Here is a 12,500-nt window from a genome sequence, read left to right on the forward strand (position 1 = left end):
CTTAACTCTTCCCAATCGGGTTCGATTTCTTACTTAAACGGACCTCATATCATTCAAACAGCTATCACCTAAAAGGCATGTGTACATCGATATGAGGTGGTGGAAACTAATATGCAATATTCATGACCAGATCAATGATAGGAGTAAATTCATATGATTTGATAGAAATCGACTCTTGGAATGAAAGGGTTAACGAAATGACTACCCAGATTAGGTGGTTAGTGGGCCACCTAGTCATTTGAGAATGAGAATAGTATGTCCATGATAACTGTACCGTACTCTGACAAAACCATTTTATTAAATTATGACCAGAACAAATAATTAACTGATTATATCGATCAGTTAACCAGTTAAGTGTCGTGCACTATATATATTTTTTTTTTAATTAGCCAGAAAATTCGTCTTTCCTCATGAGTTGTTGCCGAAGATGCGAGTCATTTAGACCGATTGATATTTGACCGACGAGTTTTCTGGGAGTGAATTTTTTTTCTTCTCTCTTTCCCCCCAGAGAACGGCAGGCAGCAAAGTGAAAATCTATCAACTTGTCGAACATTTTTCAGACTTCACACTTGTTTGGAGTCCTGGCTGTGGGAAATGTTGACAATTTGCGGGTCATCTCCATCGATCAATATTTGAAGTTAATGTTTACTGGCCGAAGTGATGATAAAAATACAACATTATAATTATAATATGAATAAAAATAAAAGAGTAGTCCTTCAGAGCCTTAAGGCCAATGGAGCCGGAGTGTATCTCGGTTTCTTCAGTGCTTGCTTGTTACCCTTTCGCTAGCACAATAGCCTACCCCGCAAAGTATTCTTCCCCAGATCAAACAGTCCCAGCTACCCAATCAGTGCTCACTGGACGCTGGACAGAGCGTGTTTACGTTAACTTTTTTTTTTTACATTGAAGTATGGCCCGTGCTGATATCATTCCAATTACAACTGAAGGCTCATTATCACACACACACACACACACAGAGAGAGAGAGAGAGAGAGAGAGAGAGAGAGAGAGAGAGAGAGAGAGAGAGAGAGAGAGAGAGAGAGCAAAGGAAATAATTAATGACGCATGAAGAAGTGGGGGGGGGGGGGGGGGGGGGGGGGGGGGGATGAAATGAAGCGAGAGGCTTTGTAGTTTAGTAGTCTGTCGGCAGGTTTTGGGGGCGAGAGTTCATGTCGAGTTTACTGGGTCTTAACCTAACTAGGTCGCATGCCTCGTTCTGACGATCCAGCAGTCGACATGGGCCGATTCAGCGACTCGGACAATGACCTCCGGGTTCCATTTTGGACGGAGGGAAAATTGTCAGTTTGGCATTTGAAAAATTGAATAAATTTATTTTAAAAATTTGCATTGATAAAAATTAGATTTTAATTTTTTTTTTTTTTTTTTTTTTTTTTTGGGGGGGGGGGGGGGGGGGGGGGGGGGTTAAAAATATGATCCCCTGACCTCCCTTCCGAAACTTGTCAAGATTTTTTCGCCATTTTCTTCTCAAATCGTGTTTGCCATTATGTGTTTGTGTTGAGAATATTGGCTATTAAGCTTAACTGCTGGTCAAAATTATTCGCGATGGTGGTGTACGTACGAATCGGCGGTCTCAAGAAGTAGGTGAGAGAGGGATCTAGTAATGACTTTGAGTTTGAAACGAATATTTTTGTGTTCGTGGATAGCTCACACGGTAAAGCCACGCTCTCACCTGCCAGGCGGAGTTGTCGTACCAATAAGGTCGCAGGTTCAAACCCCACCACCGCCGCGAAAAATTTTTATTCTCTATTGTCTTCTGGCACTTTTCTATTCACTTCATATCTTGTTGTTACCAACATAAGTGCCTGCTCCACTCACTTTTCTGAATTAAAATTCACCCCATACACCGGAGCATACTCAATGTCTCAATCGTTTCTATGTTATATGTTTGTGTTGAGAATATTGGCTATTAAGCTTAACTGCTGGTCAAAATTATTCGCGATGGTGGTGTACGTACGAATCGGCGGTCTCAAGAAGTAGGTGAGAGAGGGATCTAGTAATGACTTTGAGTTTGAAACGAATATTTTTGTGTTCGTGGATAGCTCACACGGTAAAGCCACGCTCTCACCTGCCAGGCGGAGTTGTCGTACCAATAAGGTCGCAGGTTCAAACCCCACCACCGCCGCGAAAAATTTTTATTCTCTATTGTCTTCTGGCACTTTTCTATTCACTTCATATCTTGTTGTTACCAACATAAGTGCCTGCTCCACTCACTTTTCTGAATTAAAAATTCACCCCATACACCGGAGCATACTCAATGTCTCAATCGTTTCTATGTTATATGTTTGTGTTGAGAATATTGGCTATTAAGCTTAACTGCTGGTCAAAATTATTCGCGATGGTGGTGTACGTACGAATCGGCGGTCTCAAGAAGTAGGTGAGAGAGGGATCTAGTAATGACTTTGAGTTTGAAACGAATATTTTTGTGTTCGTGGATAGCTCACACGGTAAAGCCACGCTCTCACCTGCCAGGCGGAGTTGTCGTACCAATAAGGTCGCAGGTTCAAACCCCACCACCGCCGCGAAAAATTTTTATTCTCTATTGTCTTCTGGCACTTTTCTATTCACTTCATATCTTGTTGTTACCAACATAAGTGCCTGCTCCACTCACTTTTCTGAATTAAAAATTCACCCCATACACCGGAGCATACTCAATGTCTCAATCGTTTCTATGTTATATGTTTGTGTTGAGAATATTGGCTATTAAGCTTAACTGCTGGTCAAAATTATTCGCGATGGTGGTGTACGTACGAATCGGCGGTCTCAAGAAGTAGGTGAGAGAGGGATCTAGTAATGACTTTGAGTTTGAAACGAATATTTTTGTGTTCGTGGATAGCTCACACGGTAAAGCCACGCTCTCACCTGCCAGGCGGAGTTGTCGTACCAATAAGGTCGCAGGTTCAAACCCCACCACCGCCGCGAAAAAAATTTTTATTCTCTATTGTCTTCTGGCACTTTTCTATTCACTTCATATCTTGTTGTTACCAACATAAGTGCCTGCTCCACTCACTTTTCTGAATTAAAAATTCACCCCATACACCGGAGCATACTCAATGTCTCAATCGTTTCTATGTTATATGTTTGTGTTGAGAATATTGGCTATTAAGCTTAACTGCTGGTCAAAATTATTCGCGATGGTGGTGTACGTACGAATCGGCGGTCTCAAGAAGTAGGTGAGAGAGGGATCTAGTAATGACTTTGAGTTTGAAACGAATATTTTTGTGTTCGTGGATAGCTCACACGGTAAAGCCACGCTCTCACCTGCCAGGCGGAGTTGTCGTACCAATAAGGTCGCAGGTTCAAACCCCACCACCGCCGCGAAAAATTTTTATTCTCTATTGTCTTCTGGCACTTTTCTATTCACTTCATATCTTGTTGTTTGCCATTATGTGCCTTTAATACTAAATTATATAATGCTTTTATGGGTTTTTAAAAAAAATTCTTTTGGGTTTTTTTAATGTGCAAGTTAGAACGATATTCTACTTTATTTAATACATGATTTATTGACTTCTTATAAGTATAATCACAAATTTGGCTTTTTCATTGTTCACATTTGCTATGAACACGGGAGTCTGGGAGTGTAATTAAATCAGCATTTTTTGCAAAAACTTATCTGGCAAACTTGACAGAGGGTCAAGGAGTCGGTCTGGTAGTCATTGGTTGGTGGTGGTAGGGTGGAATCTGTTTCCAGAGAGAGAGAGAGAGAGAGAGAGAGAGAGAGAGAGATGCATGTACGTAGTTGACTTTTTTGCTTACCCAGTGAACATCTCTCTCTCTCTCTCTCTCTCTCTCTCTCTCTCTCTCTCTCTCTCTCATACACACACACACACACACACTTCGATTTATAACGGTTTTAGATTGGAGCACAGCCACAAGAGGATTGGGAACAAATTCCCGGATCCCATCCAAATAAACACTCTCTAATGAATGACTGAAATCATCGCCTGCCGTCACCAACAATATTATTATTACTTCACCCTCTAAAACACCATTTAACGCATCATAATATCAACACTTATTTTTTTTTTTTGCAACGGACGTAATTATACTATTTTGATTCTATTCCAAGTGCTGTCCCATGTTTAAGCTCTAAAGCATTGTCAATTCAGATAAGTGGGGTGGGCACTTGCATGAACCAGTCACCTGCTGTATTCTGCAAGGACACACACATTTACAATTTTGACCATAAAACTCGTTCTTCAAATATAGATCGATTTTAAATGACCCTCATCTTGGCAAAAACTCTCAAACCTGGGATCTCGCGAGTTGCTGAAGTCGTTATTTCTTGTGACAACGAATCACGAATCCACTCCAAACCACAAACACCACCCCTCCCATCCCCTATTATCCACCATGAAAAAAATTGTGACGGAAGATATTGAGAGAAAAAATAAAAGAGGAGTTTTACAATAATCCAACATGTCACTCGTAGTTTAAAGTTTTGATTTATCTCCCTTCGTAGACAATGGATCCATTTTAGTCGGCATCGTACCTAAATATAGTAATTCTAAATTAGAAATGGGATTAATTTCAATAATGCAGTCTGACATCATTAAAAATATTTCCGATTTCATTTCTAACCTGATATTATATTAGGCTCAACTTACATAAGAATAAACTCTTCCTCCCCACCCCCTCCCCAATCACAAAAAATAAAAAAATAAAAGGAAAATTAACAGAAAGAAGAAAAAAAAGAATCTAAAAACAAAATCTAAAAGAAAAAAGAATTTTTACTTGTCTGACAAGAGCGACCTAGAATGCGAGAAGTGTCCAGAAAGTGATAATTATTCTTGCTTGGTAGATAAAAATAGAGGAAAGTAGGTCACCGCGGCCCTGTCAAAAAACAAAGTTGAACGACCTCCGTCAGTTCTAGGCTGAAGAATGAAGTAGCAGGACCAGGGAATGAACAGGTAACGGTCGTGCATGTACCGAGTAAACTGTGATCCATTACCTCAAATATAACGCACAGTATTACATCGGGGTGGACCAGATTCCAACATGGCGAATTTTAAATTTTATAAATTATAATAATAATAATACAAATCAGCATGTCAAAATTTGACACCTAGAGCATTTATAAAGGGTAATATCCACTAAAAGAGCTAAAACGCGCTTTGAATGGGGCCTTAACCAACAGCAACACTTAACATGTAGGGCGAGACTTCAAAGTGAACATCATCTTGTCAAAAACTTTGAAACCCGGGAATTCAAAGTAGTCTCAGGTTTGAGAGATTTTGACAAGATAAAGTCTTTTAAATCGATCGGTGTTTGTGGGATGTGTTTTCTGGCCAGACATTATAAAAATACGTTGTACGGCAGTTATTTTGTCTTTATTTTGTTTTGTTTCTCAGATTACGGCAGAAAGGGAGCAGGTACTGGTGAAAGACATAATCTGAAAAGGTGTGCATGATGTAGTGTCAAAAACCTATTTTAAAAAGAAAAATAAATAAATAAATAAATAAATAATAATAATAATATAATAATAATAATAATAATAATAATAATAATAATAATAATAATAATATAATAATAATAATAATAATAATAATAATAATAATAATAATAATAAAAACTATGAATGTTATCAATTTGGAGACTTGAGAACGACGTACACGTGAAAGATTGCTGCCGTTCCGGGGGAGGGGGGGGGGGGGGGGTAGAGAGAGAGAGAGAGCATCAGATATCGGTGAATTTTAGGTGAACTTTAACTTGTCGATTTTATTTAAACCTTATACTTATTTGAGGCTTCAGGTTTGGGACTTTTTGACAGCTTGACGATCATTTTGGTCAGTCGATATTTGAAATAAAATTGTCTGGCCAAATTGAGAAAAAAAAAACAATTGTTTTGCCAGTCTAGGGTAGAGGAGTGTATCCACTGCCACTGCCAGACAAAACAGAAAAACCACATAAGACTAACATAAATAAGTAAATAAATAAACAAATAAATAAAAAGATAATATAATATAACCTTTACTGTGCATTTCTTTCCGACGCCAACATTCATTATAATTTATTTGTGATTTTCTGACGTCAAAGAATCCGTATACTCTTATAAACTTCGTCTGTCTGTTTCTCTTCCAGTTCCATTTTATTCCTGGTAACGTTTGAACAGTGTCTGTGTACGGCTTCTCGTCTCAAGCCCTTTTTGGTACGGCGTCAAATCCATTCCCTTAGAGAAAAGATCATCTCATATTATAGATATGAAACTAGCGCATGTACGAGAACGATTAGACAGTGGTTCTGTAAGATGCCTGTTGACCACAGGCGATTTACATTGATTACCAATCAAAATTCTGAAACCTGGGACTTAAATGGAAGACTTTGCGAGGTCCCAGATTTCAGAGTTGTTGCCAAGATGATGGTCATTTAAATTGATCGATATTTGAAGGATGAGTTCTCTGGCCAAATTTTTAAAAACGTGTCTTTCTAGAGTATGACACTTTACTGGTTAACAATAAGAAAAATAATAGAATAGAATTATTCTCTGGTTCTAATTTGGACCTGATAACCTATATCATAATTTACCTGAGAAAATCAAAGATAAAGTTACGCGGGAATTGGATGATTGAGTATCAGTTGTGTTCACATAAAATGTTCTAATAGAGGTAGAATGTTGCTGCTTGAAGCTAGAAGAATAGGAAATTGAATGGAAGCTTCGTGTGGACATTTCGGGTTTCCCCTTTATCAACAAAACACGATGAATGAGAGACGTACACTGACATTTTGTGTTCAAATTTCGCCATTAAAAATGTTTTACCACAAATATTCATATAGATAGTATGCGCTTGGCTAAGAAGCTCATAACATTGCCATCCGGAAGTTTAACGGACCAACACACAAAACTATGTGTAACCATGAACTTTTACAGTCTGGTTAATACAGTATAGTGAGAATCACTCACAAACGCGGATGACAAAATACAATAACAAAGGCTTGAGTGACGTCATCTTCATTCTATCTATACAGCCGTATTAAGATTAAAGTCCAAGTAATCCAAAAGTCTAAAATATATTCGAATAACCAGGTAGACTGACAGACGAAGTCGAACCACCTGTATCTATCGATAATACAATATACAAAGTAAACATTTTCTGACAAAAATTAATGGACAAAGATGCCAAAAACTGTATGTAGATAAACAATGTAGATAGACAGATACTTATCACACGTGATTGGGATGGCATAATGCTTTACCCAAGGACACAACACCTGGGCCATGCTTTGCTATTTTTGTCAGTTATCTGCTTATTGCCCGCTCAGAATCGTTCGATTTTGTTTCAGGATAAAGGAGACTCGCACGCTTGAGTCACCGACGAAACCGTCAGAAAGATTTTGATAAAACTTGGTAAGAATGCTTTAATTGCATTTTGGGCATAACGACATACGAACCCATTTATAACAGAGTCAATTCGAGTACTCTCTCTCTCTCTCTCTCTCTCTCTCTCTCTCTCTCTCTCTCTCTCTCTCTCTCTCCTTTTAAAAAAAATATTTTTTAAGAACGTATGTGCGCGCGCGTTTGTGGCGTGAGTGTGAGTCAGTGTGCGAACTGCGTGAGTGAAGGGGATAATTCGAAAAAGGGTGGACTTTGGTAGCCGGTGATAGTGTAGAGCGAAGTTGGGTGTTAGCAGGTGTCTGGAATTTCATGTCAAGGCCACGTGACGCCCAACCCCATACCAAACTTACCATTTCCCCAAACGTGATAATGGAAAAGCTTCGGTTTGGAATAGTACAGACAATGGACGTTTTGGGTATAAAAACCCTTCGTCAGCACAACAATAAACAAATGAACGTTAAAAGCAAAATAAAATGAATATAAATTGTAGCGCCTGCATAGAGTACAAACCGACGAATCCTTTCCATATCACCTTTTCGTTAGTATTTTCAAGATCCCAGGCTTCAGGCAGCCCTCACTGTTCTCTACCACTTCCCCAAACCCACCTCAGCCCAAATCACATCCGCTATTCTATCTGTCTTCTTATCCTACCAAGTTCTACAAATGCGATAAATCTTCCCGGTTATAAAATTCGATGACTGAGTGCACATAGGGCAAATGTTTGGAGTTATGAACTACCTTGAACTACTTCAGCTGCAGGAAATGAAAGGAGGGGTCCCTAATTGCTATGTGGATATATTGATACTGCTGCTGCTACTGTTGTTGTTATCGTTGATGTTGCTGTTGATACCACCGCTACTACGGACACAGCCGCTCGACAGCCCCATACTATTCTTTTTGACAGGAAACGTTTACTCCTCCATCAATAATTTAAATGGTCCTCAATTCATCAAAATATCTTAAATCTTACTTGCACTTGCACATTTATAAAGAGTAGTTTCCACTAAGCGTCGAAAACCAACAGCAACTTTTAACATTAACATGTAGGACGACACATGAAGCCTGTTAGGCACTACATGTTTTGTTTGTTTTTTTTTAAATTTATTTTTTTAGTGTTTTTATTGTTTTTGTTTTTTTTTTTTTGTGATAGGGGGGGGGGGTGTTATTTTTTTTTCTACTGTTAACAGCCAGTTACTGATTTTACATTGGGGGGGGGGGGGGGGGGGGGGTCCCGATGGCTCAGTTGGTTGGGCACTCGTTTCACAAGCAAAGGGTTCAAGATTGATTCCGGGTGTTGTCATGAGATTTTTCTGACCCCTCTGTTCATCCAGCAGTGACTGAGTAGCTGTGTCTGTTAGATCTGGTGGAAAGTACTTTGCAATAGACTAGCATTCTATCCAAAGGATAGCAAGCCATTGCCATTGTTCTTTCCACGCTATAGAAACCGGGAGAAACTCCGGCTCCGTGAGCCTAATGGCTCTGAAGGACTACTCATTTTACACCCGAGTCGGGTGAGAGAAAGTGAGTAAAGAGCCTTTTCCAATGACTCAATCATGCGCAGCTCAGAGCGGGACTCGTACCTTGGACCTTCCGATCCGAATATGAGTGTCATACCACAAGATCACATAACCGCACAACTTAATCTGAGACATGAAGATGTCTCAGGATTAATACCTTCTGGGTGATCTCAGTCAATACTAAGCAGCGAGAAGATGTGGACTGCAGAAGATAATGTACAAAATTTACACTTGCTTGAAAAAAGAGCAAAATAGCAAACACGGGATGTTTCGGGTTCAAAACCCTTCTTATTCATCGGAAAACAAGAATACTAAAAACGTTAATACGTCATTTCGAATCCAGACAGACGGCAGAACATTTTTTCTTGTACGGCTTAAACAATTCGCTTAGCCCAAAAATGCGAAGCATATTTTATAAAACTCATCATTTCCCGGAAGTGGAGTTCAGTAGTAACCTTGACCTCACAACAGCTGTCCGTGACACAGAATTTGGAGAGCCTGTTCTGAGGTCCGTGTTAACCTGAAGCGTAACCTATTCGTCAACGGTACACACTTATCAACCATGGGTGTATACGACATTTTCGATTTATTGTATTGGTGCTGACCGAGGGTGTTGCTCCCTAATCATCCACCTTGGACATGAAACACACACCTTTAAAAGTATAATAGCATTATTATATCTCTCCTTTGTTACGACAAAGTGACAATTCCATGGAGCAGGAAAAAGAAGAAGAAAAAAAATGGGGGGGGGTGAATTTGTTTTTTAAACACCAAAAACCGGATAATTGGTTCGTAGCGACACGACAAATTTCGTCTAAAATACACGTAACCTCGGTAAATCACAAAATGGCTGAGAGAGTGGCATGTTTATTTTAAACAACAAAGCATACTTCACAACCCCACCATTGCAATTTGAGGAATTAAAGAGAATGAATAAACACATATTAAATTAAGCAAATAAATTCATTAAAAATAAATACAACTATCTGTGTAATGGGGAAGGTTATGAAAGTAATAACCTTTAAGGGGTTCTCAAAGCCCAGCGCAGTGTGGCGAGTGGAAAGTGGAGAGGTGAGAGTGGAGTGACCCTGACATCAATAATTGACCAAGGCAGGCAAAGTCGCACTGGGTATTATAGCTTTAACCCTTTAATGGTCATATTCTATTTCTTATTTCTTTCATATCCCAATTAGAAAATAATTCTTCCTTACAGGGCCGGACAGAGAACAAAACGTTTATAGATAAATTATGAGAGGATCCCAACTTGTCAAATTATACCAATAGTTAACTATTATCTTAGAAAAAAGAAAGATTGAAATAATATTTCAAATCATATTCACAGGGTTATAAGACAAACGGGGTCTCTACAATAATAAAAAGGGTTTTGATAAGTTGCTTGGATGCCGGTTTTTAAAAAATAACATTAGATTATTTATATTTAAAGATCATTCATTTTCATAAAAATACTTGGTCGCTAATTCCTTTTGTTGATTTTTAAAAAATACAAAAATAGACCCCTTTTATTGAAAGACCATCCGTTGAAACAAAACAATTGTAGAAGGTTTCACTGACACTGCGTGGTGAAGGAAACTTTCCGTGGACTTTATCTTAATGCCAGCTCCACTTTTTTTTTCTTTAAATCTAAATGTTGATCATCTCAAACTGAAGTCATTTCTTAAACGTCAACAAACTTTTAGATACGTTAGAAGAGTTTTGTAGATTGTTTATATCATTGGTCTGTGTAGACAATGATAAACTATAAACACCAACTTGTTCATCTTTCATTCTTTTTGTCTTTACTCAAGGCATTATGCATTTCAAACCTTTCTTTAATTCATGACTATGCAAAGTGACTTTTTAAAAACAATTTTCAACGAATTCATTTACCTCCATTTTAGAAGTTATTGATTTTAGTGAATGTTATTATTTCATTTGACCCTGTTACTTCCTCTAATTTAAAGCGAAAGTATACAGGGTAAGATATAAGTTACGAAAAATTATATATAGGATAGTCTGCTTTGTCCTTACAAAACTGTCCAAGTCATCTCCGGTTTGAGCTCATTTGGGATTCATTTGCTGTACAATGACAAAAGCCTTTTTCATGCTGGCCACAAAAAGTATACATACTGCATTTATCGATAGAATAGGATAATCTCCAACGTGCCAATAGGTGTCAAACCACAGACTTCATACTATATTGTGTTTAAGTATTTCTGTTCCGCTACTATCATGTGTGTATTTGGGTTAGGCACTTAACACACATTACTCCACACTCGACTCAAGTGTGAATGAGTACCGGGCTCATGCGGTAACGGATGTTGTAAAATTGTTGTAGAAGTTGTAGAACCTGATATTTTCACATAAAAGGAATATTTAGTAATAGCAATGAATGACCTTGTTTCACCGTAGGGTAGAAACGAGTCCCGCCTACAGAGGGTTAATGACCTTAAAGTAGACCCGTGTGGTAATAATTATTAATATTGCGACCACAATGAGGCCAAGGCCGTGAGATGGCTTCGGAGCTAATGAATCTCTCTCTCTCTCTCTCTCTCTCTCTCTCTCTCTCTCTCTCTCTCTCTCTCTCTCTCTCTCTCTATTTTTCATAGGATTTTAGTATGTGTGTGTTTCACGTGGGGAAACGAGTCCGCCTACAGAGGGTTAATGACCTTAAAGTAGACCGTGTGGTAATAATTATTATATTGCACCACAATGAGGCCAAAGCGTGAGATGCTTCGACTAATACTCTCCTTCTCTCTCTCTCTCTCTCTCTCTCTCTCTCTCTCTCTCTCTCTCTCTCTCTCTCTCTCTCTCTCTCTATCGATATATTTATCTATCTTTCAAAACGGTATTATATGTTCGGGATTAATTGGACCTGGAAAAGTAAATCTAGAATCAAAACGAAAAGTCATAGAAAATTTCGAAAGGTCTGATTAACTGCCAAGTGGTCTTTTTTTTTTTTTTTTTTTTAGGCATGCCATTTTCTGTTAAAACTCAGATAAGTAGAAATAAAGTTTTCTACTCTTTATCACGCAGCCATGAAAATTTCACATTGTATTGTCAGGTTATGGGTGAAAATTAACAAATGTGTCATTTTTTCTGAATTTGTCTATTTAAATAGGTAAAATATAGTGACATTAATACTCAACCCCCCCCCCCCTTTTTTTTTTTCTTTCTTTTTCTATTTATTTAATGCAAAATGTCAAACTTAATTTTTTCATGCAAAACAGCTTTTAAACTAACGCCAAGTTTTTTTGTTGTTTTTTTAAAAATAAATTTGGCATTTAAAATTCAAAAATTGGCAATCCTGATATATATACAGACAGACAGACAGATAGAGAAGGGGGGGGGGGGAGAGAGAGAGAGGGGGGGGGGGGGGTTCATATAGTAATATTAATATAAAGATATACTCACAATGCATACAGAGAGTGGGGGTGGTGATGATGGAGTCGACGTAGCGATGGGGTATCCGTGGAGGTCCTGGTGGGAAAATTCAAAGGATTACACACTATGTTGTCAACACATCAAAAATGATTGGAAAATAATAATAATAATAATAATAATAAAATAAACACATGGAATGATCTAAATTAATAGACCATAATGTAAATAAATATTTTAATTCGTCTGCGCCT

General features: G+C 38.2%; 1 protein-coding gene across 4 annotated transcripts in view; it reads right to left on the bottom strand.

The window, feature by feature from the left end:
• LOC144965814 (phosphatidylinositol 3-kinase regulatory subunit gamma-like) overlaps positions 1-12,500 on the bottom strand; it is a 188,373-nt gene that overhangs the window by 145,683 nt on the left and 30,190 nt on the right. For all 4 annotated transcript variants that reach the window (XM_078901590.1, XM_078901580.1, XM_078901572.1 and 1 more), the window contains exon 4: positions 12,280-12,345. In XM_078901590.1, coding sequence (XP_078757716.1) covers positions 12,280-12,345 — 66 coding nt within the window. The remainder of the gene's footprint in view (positions 1-12,279; positions 12,346-12,500) is intronic.

The sequence above is a fragment of the Berghia stephanieae genome, chromosome 1 (assembly GCF_034508935.2).
Source record: "Berghia stephanieae isolate SIO BIC M18660-M18661 chromosome 1, UCSD_Bste_1.3, whole genome shotgun sequence".
NCBI classification, from domain to species: Eukaryota; Metazoa; Mollusca; class Gastropoda; order Nudibranchia; family Aeolidiidae; genus Berghia; species Berghia stephanieae.